General features: G+C 41.6%; 1 protein-coding gene across 2 annotated transcripts in view; it reads left to right on the top strand.

Annotated features, from left to right (window-relative positions):
- The window catches only part of AAGAB (alpha and gamma adaptin binding protein), a 57,340-nt gene that overhangs the window by 32,933 nt on the left and 7,324 nt on the right, over positions 1–17,083 (top strand). The window contains exons 6-9 of one of the 2 annotated variants that reach the window (XM_079768402.1): positions 9,404–9,486; positions 10,306–10,402; positions 16,425–16,529; positions 16,993–17,042. In XM_079768402.1, the coding sequence (XP_079624528.1) occupies positions 9,404–9,486; positions 10,306–10,402; positions 16,425–16,529; positions 16,993–17,042 (335 nt within the window). The remainder of the gene's footprint in view (positions 1–9,403; positions 9,487–10,305; positions 10,403–16,424; positions 16,530–16,992; positions 17,043–17,083) is intronic. The other variant, XM_079768403.1, reaches the window with a different exon arrangement.

Genomic DNA, 17,083 nt, shown 5'->3' with positions numbered 1-17,083 from the left:
GAAAATGGTTGAGAAACACTGGATCTGGTTGTATATACTTAGCTCTATCTTAGAGGAAATCCCCAGGTATCATTGTATTGATTGTAAAGGTCAAACTTCTAGGGAAGTCAGAGTTTCCGTTATATGCATTAAAGACATAACAAAATGGTCCAGGAAATGAAGTGGTTAGGAGTGTTTACAATTGGGCTATGCATTCTAGATGCCTCCATCCACATCAGTTTGCTCACTGTATAACCTCTCCTGTGCTGTCTTGTCTTACATTTCCTAGACCTGAAAGTCTGGCTGTGACTCAAGAAAAGGGATGTGGATAAAACTTCAGCTGCCTACTCGAGTTACCCTCAGTCCCTGTGAGAGCCGGGCTTATGGCTGTGGAGAACTACTATTTGGGTCTATCTATATAATTTGATAATGTCCCCTTATTATCACCATGAAAGGAGAAACTGTGGGTCAGTGCTTTATGCCAAATGTGACAGATTTTAAAAGTTGATTCTCTCCACCTGTCTCGGCTCCAGTGAGATTAACTTCTCTTTTTATTTATCTGGTATGCCAGAAAGCCTGGTTGCAAAATACTTTATTTTCATTAGATGGTCTAGGCCAGTGGTCAGCAAACTGCGGCTCGCGAGCCACGTGCAGCTCTTTGGCCCCTTGAGTGTGGCTCTTCCACAAAATACCACGGCCTGGGCGAGTCTATTTTGAAGAAGTGGTGTTAGAAGACGTTTAAGTTTAAAAATTTGGCTCTCAAAAGAAATTTCAATCGCTGTACTGTTGATATTTGGCTCTGTTGAATAATGAGTTTGCTGACCACTGGTCTAGGCATTATGCTAAGCACTGTGCCTTGGACTTGGGAGCACTAGGTAGATAATAAGATTTGGTTTTAAGGGAAAAGAAAAGAAGCCTGATGCGTTGTTTTGTTTTTCAAAGGAAGTTGTCACGTTTCACATGGGAGGGTAGCAGTGTCAGTTTAATTTACCCCCAAAACCCCGTGCTGGGCTTTGTCACCTGTGCTATGCATTCTAGATGCCTAGGGAGGGCCATGAGGGGTTTAGTCTGTACTTAATGGATCTCGGGTATTCAGTGGGTCTTTTTACAAATACCACCATAGAGTGAAGGGCAAGGAAGGGAACTCTGTGACCTTTTATTGTTTCTAATCAGTGAAAGAGGGATTAGGCTAAACAAATTGTGACTTTGGTCCCTCAGTGGTAAACAATAATTGTACAGATTATATTTCAAAAGCCCTGAGAATGTTTATCCATAATAGTTTAATCTCCAGTGATGCAGGTGGGTAAGGAGTAAGTGGGATTTTAATAGTAGAAACGATTCTTATGATAGTTTTCTGTTTTCCCATTATAAATGAAAAGAGATATTTATCTATTAATGTATGCTCCCCTGAATTTACTCAGTAACAAGATACCATGGCAGAAGTCCCAGATTCCAGTTTAAGGAATCGTTTGCAGCTGATGTACAGAGCAGTGGCAAGAAATGAGTGCCAAAAACACAAGCTCTGTCTGGCTACCTGATACCTGGGCTACTCTCCTGAGAGAGTAGATGGCTAATGCCTATAATATAAATTGTTTTTTAAAAAGAGAGAGTAAGAAAATTATTAAATAAAAATTTAAATTTAGTGTTACAGAAAATAAAATACCAAATTAGTGAGAGGAAGGATGGTTCATGAAGAGGGTTCTAGTGGGGTCTCTCTCTGCTAGGTGATCTTGGGAAGATGGCACCCTGTCTCTGGACCCCAGTTTCCCTAGAATAGGGTAGAGTTATACCAATGCTATGTGCTATGGAACTGAGTTCCTTGAGTCAGAGTGTGTTGCTCCTCTTTATCCCAACGCCTAATATTGGGGAACTGAAAAAATTATTTGAGTAATCTCTGACAGCTGTCTAACTGAATATTATTGTCAAAACTAAGATAAATAAGACATATACTGATTTCTCTGTGTGTGTAGAAGGCATAATTTGGTGGTGGTGGGGGGGTTGTAAGAGAAAAAGAAGAGGGAATTGTGAAAAATTTGAGAAGCTGGAAGGGAATAAATGTGTGAGTCAAATGGTGAGACTTTGTTTTCGGAAATAATGCCCCAAATTGTCCATAACAAATGAATGATGGGAAATCCCTTCGGATTAGTCACTGTGGTAGCACTTACAGGCCTCCTTCTGCAGCCACCTTGCAAAACATTTTTGGTAATCTTGCTTTGGAATTATTTTTATAGCTGGCTATGAACTACACATAAGATAAATCATCTTTTTCTTCACCATAAAGTCTTGTTTCATTGCTCTCATAATTCCCCACACTTGGCTCTAAATGATATTTTGACTTGATTCTAAACATTCCTTTGAGAATTTTCAGGAGTGTGCTTCAGACTCCAGAGATTTCACAATGGGAGCATTATTAGAATTAGTGTAAAGCTTTCCTTTACAAGACCTTTGAAAGGACAGTGCTCATTTTGATGTTTAGTTCACTTTATTTAGAATTTGTAGCCTGGACCTAGCTGGTTTGGCTCAGTGGATAGAGTGTCGGCCTGCAGACTGAAGGTTCCCGGTTCAATTCGGGTGAAGGGCATATGCCCGGGTTGCGGGCTTGATTCCCAGTGGGGGGTGTGCAGGAGGCAGCCAATCAGTGATTCTCTCTCATCATTGATGTTTCTATCTCTTCCCTCTTCCTTCTTCTCGGAAATAAATTAAAAATATTATAAAAGCACAACACTAGGAGGACACACACCAAGTATTAATTGGCATCTTTGGTGATTTAAATTTTCTTCTTTATACTTTTTCTGTTTTCCAAATTTTCTACAATGAAAAAAATCATTTATAATCAGGAAAAAGAGAAAACACTGTGTAATTACTTTCTGGTTCAGTTCATTATGTGCTCTAGGATTGGCAGAAACAGTTGCTGACTTGTTGAGCAGGTGTCCCCGATGTCATAGGAAGAGCCCAGATCCACGTCTCCAAAATCCAGAACCAAATGCAGTGTTTCAGCCTATTTCTCTAAATAAGTGCTGTTTTTAATAACATATTCCGAAGTTTTATCCTTTCCAAGCAGTAGTTTAGTAAAAGAATAAATCAGTTCTAATTCTTTTTTATTTCAAAAACATTTAAATTTATCAAGCAGAAGTGAAATGTGATATAAAAGTATAGGCTTATGTCCCTGATGCCAGTGAAATCATTTCTGATGAAGCACTGCTTAAAATAAGTTTTTATGTAAATAGTATGGTGTGGTTTTAAAATACCATTCAAAAATAGGTACAGCTTTTCTGTGTAAGTTGAGATATCTTAGCTGTGCTTATGGTAAGTTTGATCATGTTTATCACATGGGTGGAAACGAAAATATCTTGTGGGGAATGAAAGGGGATGTGAAAAACCTTAAAATATGGGGAAAACGAACTTCTTAAGATGATGCCAAATAATTGTGGCTTTAAGGAAATAAAAGCTGAAATATGAATACAGAAAATACATAACAGGTCATCTAAGGCATTTTGGGGCTGTGTTTATGGAAATTCTTAATATTGCGATGTAAAAACTTCTATGTTTAGCTAATGCTTGCACCTCTGTCATATGAGGCTGTCAGCAGATATTTCAGCATCTCTGCTGTATACTTAACACTCTGCTGGGAGCTGTATTGTCTGCGTGTACAAGGCATTTATAATATAGTTAAGGATGGCAGATTGACTTCAGACAAGTACCTATGCTAGCATTTCTCTCAAGGCCTAATTGAATAGTAAGGATATAAAAGGCAAATGACACTGAGGTAGAAGTGTTTGTGAGCCAAAATCATCTGGAGAAAGTTTTCCAGAGTAGGGGGAAGATATTTATAATGTTAACAGGAGGTAAGATGGACTCTCTTAAATGTTTTTACTCTCTTTTTTCATTGAAAATATTTTCCAGGAATGACTTAAAACCTGAGAATTTTAGCCAAAAATTTCCTGTCCTCATTAGTAGATCTGTATCAGTGGTTCTTAATTGGAGGTAATGTTGTGCTTTCCCCACCCCCAACTCTGGGGACATTTGGCAGTGCTGTAGGTATTTGGTGGGTATAGGGAGAGATTCACAGGACTCTCCCTGCCACCCACACACACACACAACAAAGCCTCAAATGTCAATAGTGCTGGATTGAGAAACCCTTTCTGCGTACACTGAGGGACAGTGAAAGGATAGTGAGTCTTAACCAGCTAACTGCCACGCGTCCAAAACGGAAACCATCCCCACACTCCCCGATATTTTGAATTTAATTGCGTCTGTAGACGCTTATGGTGTACAAAGTGTTAACCACCTGTCTGCCACTAGTTTTATGTGACTAATGCCTCCAGGAGTTATGGGACTGGGCTGGAATTAATGAGAAGCATGAAAGTGGTATATGATTAATTATTCAGTCCTGAGCTTAATTTAGTTGAAATCAGTCTAAACCAGGGATATAATGAAGGATTATGGACAAAAGAGAACTATGGGATATGTGAATAAAAAGACATATTTTTGTATTTGACCCCGGTTTGTGTCATATCCAATATTTGTATCTTAAGCATTGGCTATCTCAACATTTATTCTTTACATGTTATCTCTGGGCTTAATGGAAAGAGGAATTTATAATTAGAGAGTTCTGGATTTCATGTTCAGGTTCTAGCTGTGTGTTTTTGGACAAGTTACTTAATCTCTCTGAGTTACAGTTTACTCTATAAAAAAAGAATAAAATAAATCCTCTGTAAAGAAGATAACAAAATAAAGGAGATAAAAGTTGATTTCTATTTGTGTGTAGAGGGCATATTTTGTTAATTGTGAGGATTAAAGGAGTATTACATCTTTAGTACTGAGAATGTTAGCTTACACATTCAGAGTAGGGCAAAAGTAGGTTTACAGTTGTGAGTACACAATTATACAGTTGTGTATAATTATTAATTAAGTAATTATTATTTTCCATATGAACAATTGTAAACCTACCTTTGGCCCACTCTGTAGTTAGCACTCAGTAAATGTTAGCTATTATGATTATTAACCCTTATAATAGTTCTGCAAGGTAAGAAATGTTATACCCTCTGCATAAATCTAGAAACTGAGGTACAAGGGCATAACTTGTACAAGACCATGCAGTAAATAGTAGAACTAGGATTCAAATCCATGCCTTTATCTCCAAATTTATATGCTTATCATATTACCTTGATAAATCGGTGGAGAAGAGCAAAAAAATTAGAAGGAAAAATACTTTTTTAAAGAATGACTCTGCCCATTCCCCATATTAAAATTTCCCTTTTTGCCTAGGTTTTTAATTCTGTAGATGTCTCATGGAATGCATGTCAAAATTTCTATGTGAGATGAATTTTGTTTCTAAAATAACCATGTGCCTTTAAATTTGTAAAGAGATGTGCACGTAATTTCACATATTCCAATTTTTTTCGAAACTTTCATTAAAAATAAATAATAAAAGCTCCTCCCAAGGTTTAAGAATTTCCCATTTCAAATCTTTATTCTAGAGGCTGTGGTTTTGTTTCTGACACTTCCTGGAAGAACTCTATGCTCATGACCAGCACCACTGAATATTTTTCTTCATGATACTGTCATTTTTATCTATCGTTCCACTGGTGCCAATTTACTAGTCTACTGAAACTGAATGGGATGGTTTCATAACCAGAGTTTAATATACTCACTATGCCTTTCAGAATAATTGACTTAACAACTTCCCCTTTCCGCCGCTCTGAGGTTCCAGAAGAATCAGTTGAGTAGGTGGATTAATTTATTCCTTTCTACTCTAGTATTTTGTGGTATCAATAAAACCATAGATACTAAAGCCAGTTTCAACAACTACCTAAAAGAATAAATACTTCTTAATAGGATGGCATTTCCATGCCCTGAATCCAGTGGAGAAAAATCTGGCAAACAAGGGAATATTTGTGTAATCCTTTTCTATAAGAACTAGTAGCCCTGCGCACAAATCCGCGCACCAGTAGCTCGCCAGTAGCTCGCTGCCCCGCCCTCCTGTAGCTCACCTTGTGCCCCCCCCCTCCGCCACCCTCCCTCATAGCTTGCTGCCTGCCCCCTCCTGTAGCTCTCCATTGCCCCTTGTAGCTTGCTGCCCCACCCTCCTGCTGATCCATGATCCGGTCATTATGCGGTTGGTCGTTATGCTTCACGGCATAACGACCATTTGCATATTACATCTTCCTAGCTAATAAAAGTAATATGCAAATTGACCATCACTCCAACACACAAAATGGCTGCCCCCGTGTGGTCAAAGATGGCTGCCCCCATGTGGACACAAGATGGCCACCACAAGATGGCCAGCAGGGGAGGGCAGTTGGGAGGGACCAGGCCTGCAAGGGAGGGCAGTTATGGGCGATCAGACCAGCAGGGGAAGACAGTTGGGAGGGACCAGGCCTGCAAGGGAGGGCAGTTGTGGGCGATCAAGCCTGCAGGGGAGGGCAGTTAGGGGTGACAAGGTTGGCAGAGGAGGGAAATTGGGGGTGACCGGGCCTGTAGGGAAGGGCAGTTGTGGGGGACCCAGGCCTGCAAGGGAGAGCAGTTGGGGTACCAGGCCTGCAGGAGAGGGCAGTTAGGGGTGACCAGGCCTGCAGGGGAGGGCAGTTAGGGGTGACCAGGCCTGCAGGGGAGGGCATTTAGGGGCAAACAAGCTGGCAGGGAGCAGTTAGGCATCAATCAGGCTGGCAGGGGAGTGGTTAGGGGGTGATCAGGCTGGCAGGCAGAAACGGTTAGGGGCAATTAGGAAGGCAGGCAGGCGAGCAGTTGGGAGCCAGCAGTCCTGGAGGGGTCCCAGATTGGAGAGGGTGCAGGCTGGGCTGAGGGACACCCCCCCCCCCGTGCACAAATTTCGTGCACCGGGCCTCTAGTTATTATATAGGATAGTCTTTACAGAGGGTGCACATGGGCAGAATTTTGCTAAACGTTGAACTAAGCAAAACTGAGTTTCTTTAAAATTGTAAATGTGTAAAGTAAAAGCCAAGATTTTTGAGCAATCGGCTTTGGATAAACAAACATGAATTGTTTTACTAATTGTGAAAATTTATGCTTAAAACTTTCTTAAAATATAAGCAGTAAGAACATAGTGAACTCTCTTGTTAGTTAACTAAATCCTCCATTGTTTATAAGAAAATACTGAGCAACGTCCTTCCAGCTTATTTTAATTAGCCCAGAACCTGATTATAAACTCAGTCATCTGTGAACCTTAGAAGGATTCTGAAATTTAAGGTTCTTGTTTTTCTCTTAAGTAATTTTTAAAAAATACCTAAGCCCAGCCAACTCAAAGTTACTGTCAAGAGAAGATAAAGAATGCCTCTTTACTTTATAAAATCACAAACTTCTAGAACAGAATGGAATTTAGCAATCATGTATAGCAACCCTCTTATTTCACAGGACAGAAACTTAAGGCCCAGAAAGATTGATTGCTTTGTCCAAGATCGCACTGGTAGGCAGAGCCAGGAAGGAAATCCAGGCTTTCTGACCTATGCCACTTCTCTTCCCACTATTCTGACTTTTTCATAATTTTGAAAAATTGGGACATTCATTTAGCACATAATCATTAAATTAACCAAAAATCTCTTTGACTAGTAAACACATGAACATGAAATGAAAAGTTTACGGTATTCAGTGACGAGTCTAGCTCCCTCTCACTCCTGCCTATCCCAGATCCCCTCCTTCAAGGCAGCCATTTGAAAGAATGAGGCATTTAAAATAGACTGCTTTGGTCTAATAACATACCCATGCTGACATTATTCTTCTTGGATTGCAGTCTGACCTGCCAAGGTTAGATATTGCCCAACAGTGGAAAAACATAAGCTGTGGAATTGGAATATGGAGAGATTTGTGAATTAGATTTGAAAATTACCCAAATCCAAGTTATTTTCAGTAATAGAAGTATTCTCTTAGAGCAGTACTCCATTACTCAGATAATGCCTTTTGTACAAGGAGCTTAAAGTACTTTATAAGAGCCTTGTGTAGCCTCGTGACATGTGAAATCCCAGTCTGAGTATTGCGTAATTGCATACAACTGCTGTAAAGTCTATAGCACATTGGCCAAAATCAAAGAATGATGTTGCTGTTTGAATAAACCCTCCCAGTTAGTGGAACCGTCAGTGTGGGACACCACATGGAACTGTACTCAGCCGCTTCAGCCTACCTCGATGAAACCTCAGTGCCTGGCCCTGGATGGGGCACACCCAGGCATTTGGCCTGGAGAGTTCCTCACAGAATGAGCAAGCTCGATGAGGAGGTGAAAGGGGTCCAGGGTGCACCTGCACCTGTGGCCCTGCTGCCACAGGTGAGGTTGTGGAGCAGGAAAAGCAGCGGGGCAGCAGCAGGCTTTCAGAATTGAAGCCTTCAAAGCCTCTTAGCAGGATCTTGATTCAGATCATCTCGCCTCCCTACTGCATGGGTTGATAGCCACATGCAGTAGGGAGGCGAGGCAACTCGCCATGTGGTGAGAGGTCAGGTTGGAACAAGCTGCAATCTAGACCCAGGAGGCCACACATTGGCCTTGTCCCTGTTTAAAAGGCAAATCCTCCCCCAAGGGAAAGGAAGGAGGGCTGAGATAGATGCACGTGGCTCTCTTCGATACCTTATGTGTGACTGAGCCTCTGACAACAGTTTCACCTGGCAGGGGAGAGGACGCAGGAAGTTTGTAGGTGGCTGAAAGAGAGAGGAGAATGGGTGCAGAGCTAGGGAGAGGAAAGGCAAGGTCGGAGGAAGTTGTCTTTTTTTGAGAGAGTTTTTTGGCTTCTATACTGTTAGACTCTTGAGCTGTGGCTTTCATGTTTTACTCTGCGGCAGTGTTTTATTTTGTTTTCAGTGTCCCTGATGCTAACACTCTCCTGGAGTACTTGGTAAAAGTTCAGATTCCTTGTCGTCTGTTTCAGAAATTCTGCCTCGATTGGCAGTAGGGAGAATACTGCCTACTGAATACTGGGGTAGTTTTAATAAGTGCCAGGTGGATTTGGGGGAACACTATCAAATCAGGGCTCGGGCCTTTACTTTTATCAGTTCTAGATGTTCTGCTCTAGATTTGTCCTCCATTGTAAATACAAATATTGAGAGTATCGGGGGCCTTAACTGCAAGTAGCTCATTTATATCAAAATTAGAGCGGAATTTCAAAAAAGGCATGCATGTTCCTCTTCACTTTAAAATACTGGGATATTACTAATTCATAGTGACTATTAAAACATCAGTGCTGTTAATCTTGACAAACAGAAGATTTGTTATAATGGTTCTGTCATTATATTTGACCTGGACTAATACTCTGATTTTTGAAAATTATTCAGTATTTAGAGAGTATGGTAATTGGTAATAGCTATGTTTTACAGTTAGAACTTTTATAATGAGGAAATAGCCATTGTTTTGTCATCACAGTCATTTTAACAACTTAAAATGTAAGTTAAAATTTTCAGTAGTTGTATTTTTTCTTTTCAGATAGGAACCAAGGCTTTGGCCTTCTCAGCTCATTGGCTGGAGCAAACCATAGCATTGGATCAGCAGACCCGTGTCACTCAGAGGTAAAGATTTTTGCCTTTATCTTTACTCCTCTTTTACTTTAATTCCTCCTTGTCATTATGAATTTATTATTTTTTCCTTTTCACTTAAGAAGTGGCAGAGAATACTAAAAATAGATAAAAGGAGAATCTAAAGCAATCCTCTTGTGCCTGGTACCTATGAGAGAGGCTGGTTCAGCATCAAAGCAGTGAGCCGTTCAAGATGTTTGCAATCTGGGTTGTTTCATGTGTTCTTGTTAGCGTGCTTTTTAAAAAGTGCTAGGATTTCCTTGAGGCATAAAGTTGCCTCCAGATCTTTAAACATAAAATAAAATTGATGTTTCTTTTTCAGTACTTCCCATGTATAAGGCCCTGTACAAATCTGAGGCAAAGTCCTTGTCCTCAGAGAGCTTAATAGGCTGATTTCAACCCTCTGTCCTCAAGGACTTTGGTCCAAGTTTACCTTGGTCGTCATGCTGGAACCAAGGGCACATTAGGGCCACATTGTGCTTCCAGGCATCTTTTTCATCAGTCTCTGAGCTGCTTATGATATGCTCATGTTCATTTTCACATTTCAAATAAAGCATGGATCTTAAACAAAACAAACTATGTTTTAATAGTCAGTAGCAAAATCATGACACTTTCTATTGTTGTTTTTTTTAAGGAAAATACTCCTAAGTTAGTGAATTTTTAGGCGTTTATTTTTTTATGTGAGGTTTAACCTTCTTCATCTCTCCTTGTCTCTAGCTCAGCCAATGGGTGGAAGTGTGAGCCTTTTGGATTTAGTTCTCAAGTAGCCTGCTATTAAAGTATTGCTTGTGTGTTGTGTGTTTTCCTTAACAGCAGCCCCGTTTGCCAGCAGCAGATAGGACTGAATCCCTCCTGGATCGTCGGAGTGGTGCAGCTAATACAGCAGATGCTCAGGTCGATAGCATTGTGGGTAAGTTCCTCCTTTGGCTGCTGAGAGACAGCTCTGTGGAATTTGGAATAGCCAATGTATCAGGGAATAAATCATCTGGGGAATATTGACTTTATATGTGGGCAAGGGAAGAAAGTTGATAGTATAACCCCAAATGAATGTGAGCCTTGAGATGGCTATCAGAAAAAGGAAGAAGAATAAACACATTGCAAATCTGTATCATTTTTCTCTCTGATTCTCTTAGCAGGATCTTGATTGAGATCATCTAGCTAAAACAGACAGGTCCAGGTGGTGAAACAGCTTTATATCTCCATATTACACAGTTTTTTTCATAGTATTTAACAGTAGTTAGAGTTGATGGTATCAAGAATAATATAACTTTATAAGCCCTTTCACATCCTTTTAAAGTTCTTTTATACCCACTTTCCCACCTGGTAATTAAGTTTGCCAGAGAAGTTATTTTATGGAGATGATGGTAAGGCCCAGAGCAGTTCAATAATTCGTCTAACAGTATCCAATAAGAAGGTCCTGGAACTGAAACCATTTTCTAGTCTGCTGTCCAAAAGCCAGAAAGCCAAGGAGCTTAGTTGAAATAACGATAAATATTCTTTTGTTAGGGAACTACTATATCTCTACTTTCTCTTTATGCCACAGTAATAGTTGTTTGCAGGCCCGATCCACTGATGGATGTTAAAATTAATAGATGAAAATTTTAGAAGAAACATGATAGTTACATAGTCTAAAAGCATTTTTGCTAAGGTATTTATTTATTGCAGAGGGGAAATAGTAACTTTATATTAGAAAAACTTACAGATACTACTTCAAGTGATGAAGATGACCTCACCAGTAATAAGATATACTGACATCATCTCCCCCTGATCTGTACCAAACAGGCCCTCACTTTTGTGCTGTTTATGCCAAGGTTGCATAAACTCAATCTAATAATAAGAAAACATTAGACAAACCCAAATTGAGGAACATTATGCAAAATAACTGACTTTTAGGACTCTTTAAAAGTCATAAAAGATTAGGAAAGACTCAGGAACTGTCAGAAATTGGAGAAGTCTAAGGAGATTTGACAGCTCAATTCCGTGTAGGATCCTGGAACAGAGAAAAAAGGCTTTTAGTGGAAAAGCTGATGAAGTTTGAATGAAGTCTGTGGTTTAGTTAATAGCACTACACCATTATTAACTTCTTGACATTTATAATTATAACATAGTTATATAAGATGTTAACATTGAGGGAAGGTGGGTGAAGTGCATATACTATTTTTGAAACTTAAAAAAATCCTCACCAAGCCCTAGCCGGTTTGGCTGAGTGGATAGAGTGCAGCCTTTGAATCGAAGGGTCCTGGGTTTGATTCTGATAAAGGGCACGTACCTCAGTTGCAAGCTCCTATTGTGCAGGAGGCAACCAATCGATGTGTTTCTCTCACATTGATATTTCTCTGTCTTTCTCTCTTCCACTCTTTCTAAAAATCAATGGGAAAATATCCTCAGGTGAAGATTTAAAAAAATAAGAAAAAAAAAATCCTTACCCAAGGATATATGTTTACGAATTATTAGAGAGAGAAGGGGGGGGGGAATGAAGGGAAGGAACAAGGGAAAGAGAGAAAGAGAGAGAGAGAGAGAGAGAGAGAGAGAGAGAGAGAGAAATACTGATGTAAGAGAGAAACATTGATCGGTTGCCTCCTCTATGCACCCAGACTAGGGATTAAAGCTACAAATGTGCCTTGGTTGGGAGTAAAATCTGCAGCCTTTTTGGTGTACAGGACAATGCTCCAAGCAACTGAGTCACCTGACTGGGACTTTGTTACTTTTTTTGTAAAGCTAAAATTATTTCAAAAAAATTTTTTTTGAAATTTATCTTTATTGTTGAAAGTATTACAAATGTACACTTTCCCCCTTCCTTTGACCCTCCTTCACCCCACACTCGCCCTCTGCAAGGCCTACCACACTGTTGTCTATGTCCATGGGTTATGTATATAAGCATTTAAGTTCTTTGATTAATTTCTTCCTTTGCCCCCCACCCCCACCCCTTCTTCCCTCTGAGATTCATCAATCTGTTCCATGCTTCCATGTCTTGGATCTCTTTTGTTAGTTTATTTTGTTCATTATATTTCATATATATATATTATATATATATATATATATATATATATATATATATATAATATATATATCCTCTCTAATAAAATGGTAATATGCAAATTAACCATCACTCCGCTACATAAGACACGCCCACCAGCCAAGCCACGCCTGCCAGCCAATCAGGGTGCGTATGCAAATTAACCCCAATCCAAGATGGCTACAGCCACAGAGAGCAAGGTTTCCCAGGTAACAGAGCAAGCCAAGCTTTCCATAGCCGTTGCAGGCCTAAGCCTCCACTCAAGCTACAAAGTTTCAATTATAGAAGGTAAACAAATTCAAACAAATGGCGGCAGAATGGAGCTTGAGAGAGCAGGCCAGGGTTGCCAGCGGCAACAGGGAAAGCAAAGCTTTCCGCACACCCTGGCCGGGCTCACCCACTTAAGGCTACAAAGTTTCAATTGTAGAAGGAAAATAAATTCCAGATACCAGGGCCTCCCCTTGGGTTGCCAGGGGGCATGGCCGGCCTGCAAACCACCACAGGCCCCTCGCTCAGGCCTCCCCACACCCCAAGGGAACCCCCACCCTTATCTGTGACACCCTTCAGGGCAAACCAGCTGGCCCCCACCTGTGCACCAGGCCTCTATCCTATCTAATAAAAGAGTAATATACAGATTGATCATCACTGCAACACACAATATAGCTGCCCCCATGTGGTCAAAGATCCTGCCCCCATGTGGACACAAGATGGCCACTACAAGATGGCCAGCAGGAGAGGGCAGTTGGGAGGCACCCGGCCTGCAAGGGAGGGCAGTTGTGAGGGACCAGGCCTGCAAGGGAGGGCAGTTGAGAGGGACCAGGTTTGCAAGGGAGGGCAGTGGGAGGTGATCAACCCTGCAGGAGAGGGCAGTTAGGGGTGACCAGGCTGGCAGAGGAGGGAAGTTGGGGGCAAACAGGCTGGCAGGGGAGCAGTTAAGCATCAACCAGGCTGGCAGTGGAGTGGTTAGGGGGTGATCAGGCTGGCAGGCAGAAGTGGTTAGGGGCAATCAGGAAGGCAGGCAGGCAAGCAGTTGGGAGCCAGCAGTCCTGGATTGTGAGAGGGATGTCCGACTGCCCGTTTAGGCCTGATCCCACCAGAATCGGGCCTAAACGGGCAGTCGGACATCCCTCCAGGAGTCCCAGATTGGAGAGGGTACAGGCTGGGCTGAGGGACAACCCCCCGCCGTGCACGAATTTCGTGCACCGGGCTTCTAGTATATATATATTAAGGCAAAGCTAAACCTGCAGATGTAAAACACTTCCAACTCCATGTTTCCCTCCTTCTTTCTTTACTAAACTTATTTCCATTCTTCACCTCCCATTCACTCCTCAGTGCACTCCCATCTAACTTCTGCCTCCATATCCCACTACCTCAGCTCACCAACAAACTCCATGCCACTGAATCTAATAGATGTCTTCCATTTCTCCTCCTGGCCTCTTGGCAGCATTCAATATTAGGGAGCAATCCCTTTTGAAACAATATCTTTTCTTGACTGGGTGATTTTTCCGTCTTTCTGGTTATTCCTTCTCTTTCTTTAGAAATTTACCCTTTTTTTACCCAGCCTTTAAATATTGCCATTCCTCAATGCTCCACTTAAACTCCTCTTCCAAATCTGTATCTAAGCATGAAGTGATTCTCTATCCATGCCCACAGTTCAATTATCATGTATACATAAACAAGTCACAAATTTTTTTTTATTATTTTTTATTTTTTAAATATATTTTATTGATTTTTTACAGAGAGGAAGGGAGAGGGATAGAAAGCCAGAAACATCGATGAGAGAGAAACATCGACCAGCTGCCTCCTGCACACCCCCTACCGGGGATGTGCCCGCAACCAAGGTACATGCCCTTGACCGGAATTGAACCTGGGACCTTTCAGTCCGCAGGCCGATGCTCTATCCACTGAGCCAAACCAGTTTTGGCAAGTCACAAATTTTTATCTCTAGCCCTGTATGCCAACTGCCAGCATGACATGCCCACTGAACTAAAGCAAATTTATTAACGAAATGCATTTTTAACACCAAATTATCTGTATGGTATTGTAGTAGATGCAAAGGATTATAAGTTATCATCCTTGTCTTCACAGAGCTTAGTCTAAAAATGCAGAGGCAGGCCTTGTAATGGTTAAGGTTGTGGGCTTGACTCCTAAACAGCTGGGTTCAAATCATGGCTCTACCACTAGTAATGGAATGACCTGGAGTAAGTAAGTTAGCTTCCATGGGCATTAGTTTCCCCTTCTGTAAAATAGGGGTTAACAAATCTTCTCTTACAGTGCTGTGGCAAAGGGAAATGGAATGGTGTAAGTTAAAGCACTCGGTGGTGCAGATACAAAGCAAACTCTCTTACTATGGTAGTCTTTATTATAGCAATGTGGCGAGGTGTCAGAATACAAAGTAGCATATGCCAATGCCAAGACAGTTCCGTAAACACTGAGTGTGGGATGCATTCAAAGGAAGGAGACAGACCTGTGTGCTGGGATGGTCGGCCTGGAGTGGAGGATTAGTTAAAGTTCTCATTAAACTTGGATAATGAGGCAACATGGTGAGATGGAAATAGTAGAGGATTGGTAGTAGGAGTACAGGAATTTAAATCAGCTTTACCTCTGAATTATTGTAATTTTAGATGAGTTCATTTTTAAACCCAGATTTTTTCATGTGTAAATTATGGACAGTGAAATCTGTCCTAGCCACCTTATATGGATGTCAGTAATAGATGTGAAAATATATGTTGTACAGTAAAAGATAGTATAAAGTTTAGGCATTTATTGCTGAATCGGTGTAACTTAGTGGATAGGGTGCGAGTTTGATGGGGAAAGTCGAAGAAATAGGGGGGAAGGTCATAAGGGTCTGTGGGGTTGGGGTGGTCAGGCCCGGAGTAGGTTTGGAGTGTGCTGGGGCAGGAAGAGGAAGATCCGATTGGAAAACGGCTCAGCACAGTACCTTTCTCTGCGAACCGGGACGGCGCCAGCTGCGGACTGAATGGGCGGTTGTTTCCTGAGTGCGCTTGGGACTGACATGTTCACGGCAGCGGCAGTCCTCCCGAAACTTCACTGATTCCAGAGAGTAAACAGCTATCAACGTCAAAGAACAGAAAAGTCCTCCCCAACTAGAGGCCCTGGACATTGCAACATGCCTGAAGTAAACACCACTTGAGGAGGAGCTAGAAAAACCGGAAGTATGCGACCAGAGGATTGTGGGATTACGGAGGACGCCTGGGCGCCTACGGCTAGAACATGATCCTGTTATTGCACATGTACATGGTCAGCCCTATAGTCCTCAGTCTCACAGTGTTTGGACGTGACTTCTGCCGGGAAATTATTTCAGTTGAGGTTTGCTGTTCCCTTGCGGTGAGGAAGATCAGAATTAAAGGTTTCGTTTGTTACATTGGTTTGAAGCGGAGGAAAATGGGATAGCGACGAATAAGAAACTTTGGAGATAGTGAAGGGCAGTTTGTCCAGACTGTTGAGAGCTCAGAATTAGAGTTTAATTGGGATAGAAATCCTGTGAATAGCCTGAAATCTGAGCACTTTACTTTTAGGTTTTCCAGTTCAAGTTTTTGGAGACTGCCTGTTAAGACATTCCTGGTTGGAAAGTGCAGAACACCTCGGGCCCTCGTCCAGGCTGTCCCCCCTCCCCCGCGCCCCCAAGGAGTGGTTAGGGGCGATCAGGCAGGCAGAAGCATTAGGGGTGATCAGGCAGGCAGGCGAGCAGTTAGGAGCCTGCGATCCCAGATTGTGAGAGGGATGTCCGTCTGCCGGTTTAGGCCCGATCCTGAACCAGAAGTAGAACATCCCCCGAAAGCTCCTGGATTGTGAGAGGGTGCAGGCTGGGCTGAGGGACTCCCCGCCACCGCCCCCGTGCACAGGCCTCTAGAATATAAATAACGTGTGACAATATGTTGAATCCTTATTTCAGATCCTATGTTAGATCTGGATATTCAAGAATTAGCCAGTCTTACTACGGGCGGAGGAGATTTGGAGAATTTTGAAAGACTGTTTTCAAAGTTAAAGGAAATGAAAGGTAAGCAGATGAATCCATTGTGCCTAACATGTTCCCATATTGATACTCCTTGGTTTTATATAGTAGGATTTTATTTGGTAACTGCTGATTCGATTCCATTCTCTGGTCTCAGCTATCTTGAGAAACATAGCTACTGGGAGACTGTGCCATCCTCTGTTGGTAAAAATCTCCTGGGGTAAATTTTCCTCTTCCTTTAGTCTCTTTCCTCTTATTTTCCCTTCTTCTCTTGCCTCTGTTTCTTTCAGTGTGTCTCATTAATGTGGAATCAGTGACACCCTACCAATTTACTCACATCATTCCCATCTGGAGAATTTGGAAGACTTAAACTTCCTAGCAGCTATAATGACTACACCATAAACATGTCTTTGAAACCCATCTCCCATCTCCCAGTGTTAGAACATCCGTACACTCCAGATTCTCTTGTGCTATTAGATGAGTTTCTTAAGATATATTTTCCCCCTAGACAAGGCTGCGACGCTTCCTCACGAGCAGAGAAAGTTGCATGCAGAAAAGGTGAGACAATCAGTCAGGTATTTATTACCTACAAAAGGTCC

This window comes from Cnephaeus nilssonii (genome assembly GCF_951640355.1).
Source record: "Cnephaeus nilssonii genome assembly, chromosome: 4".
NCBI classification, from domain to species: Eukaryota; Metazoa; Chordata; class Mammalia; order Chiroptera; family Vespertilionidae; genus Cnephaeus; species Cnephaeus nilssonii.
Note: the sequence above shows the minus strand (reverse complement) of the source record. Positions and strands in the feature narration are given on the sequence as shown.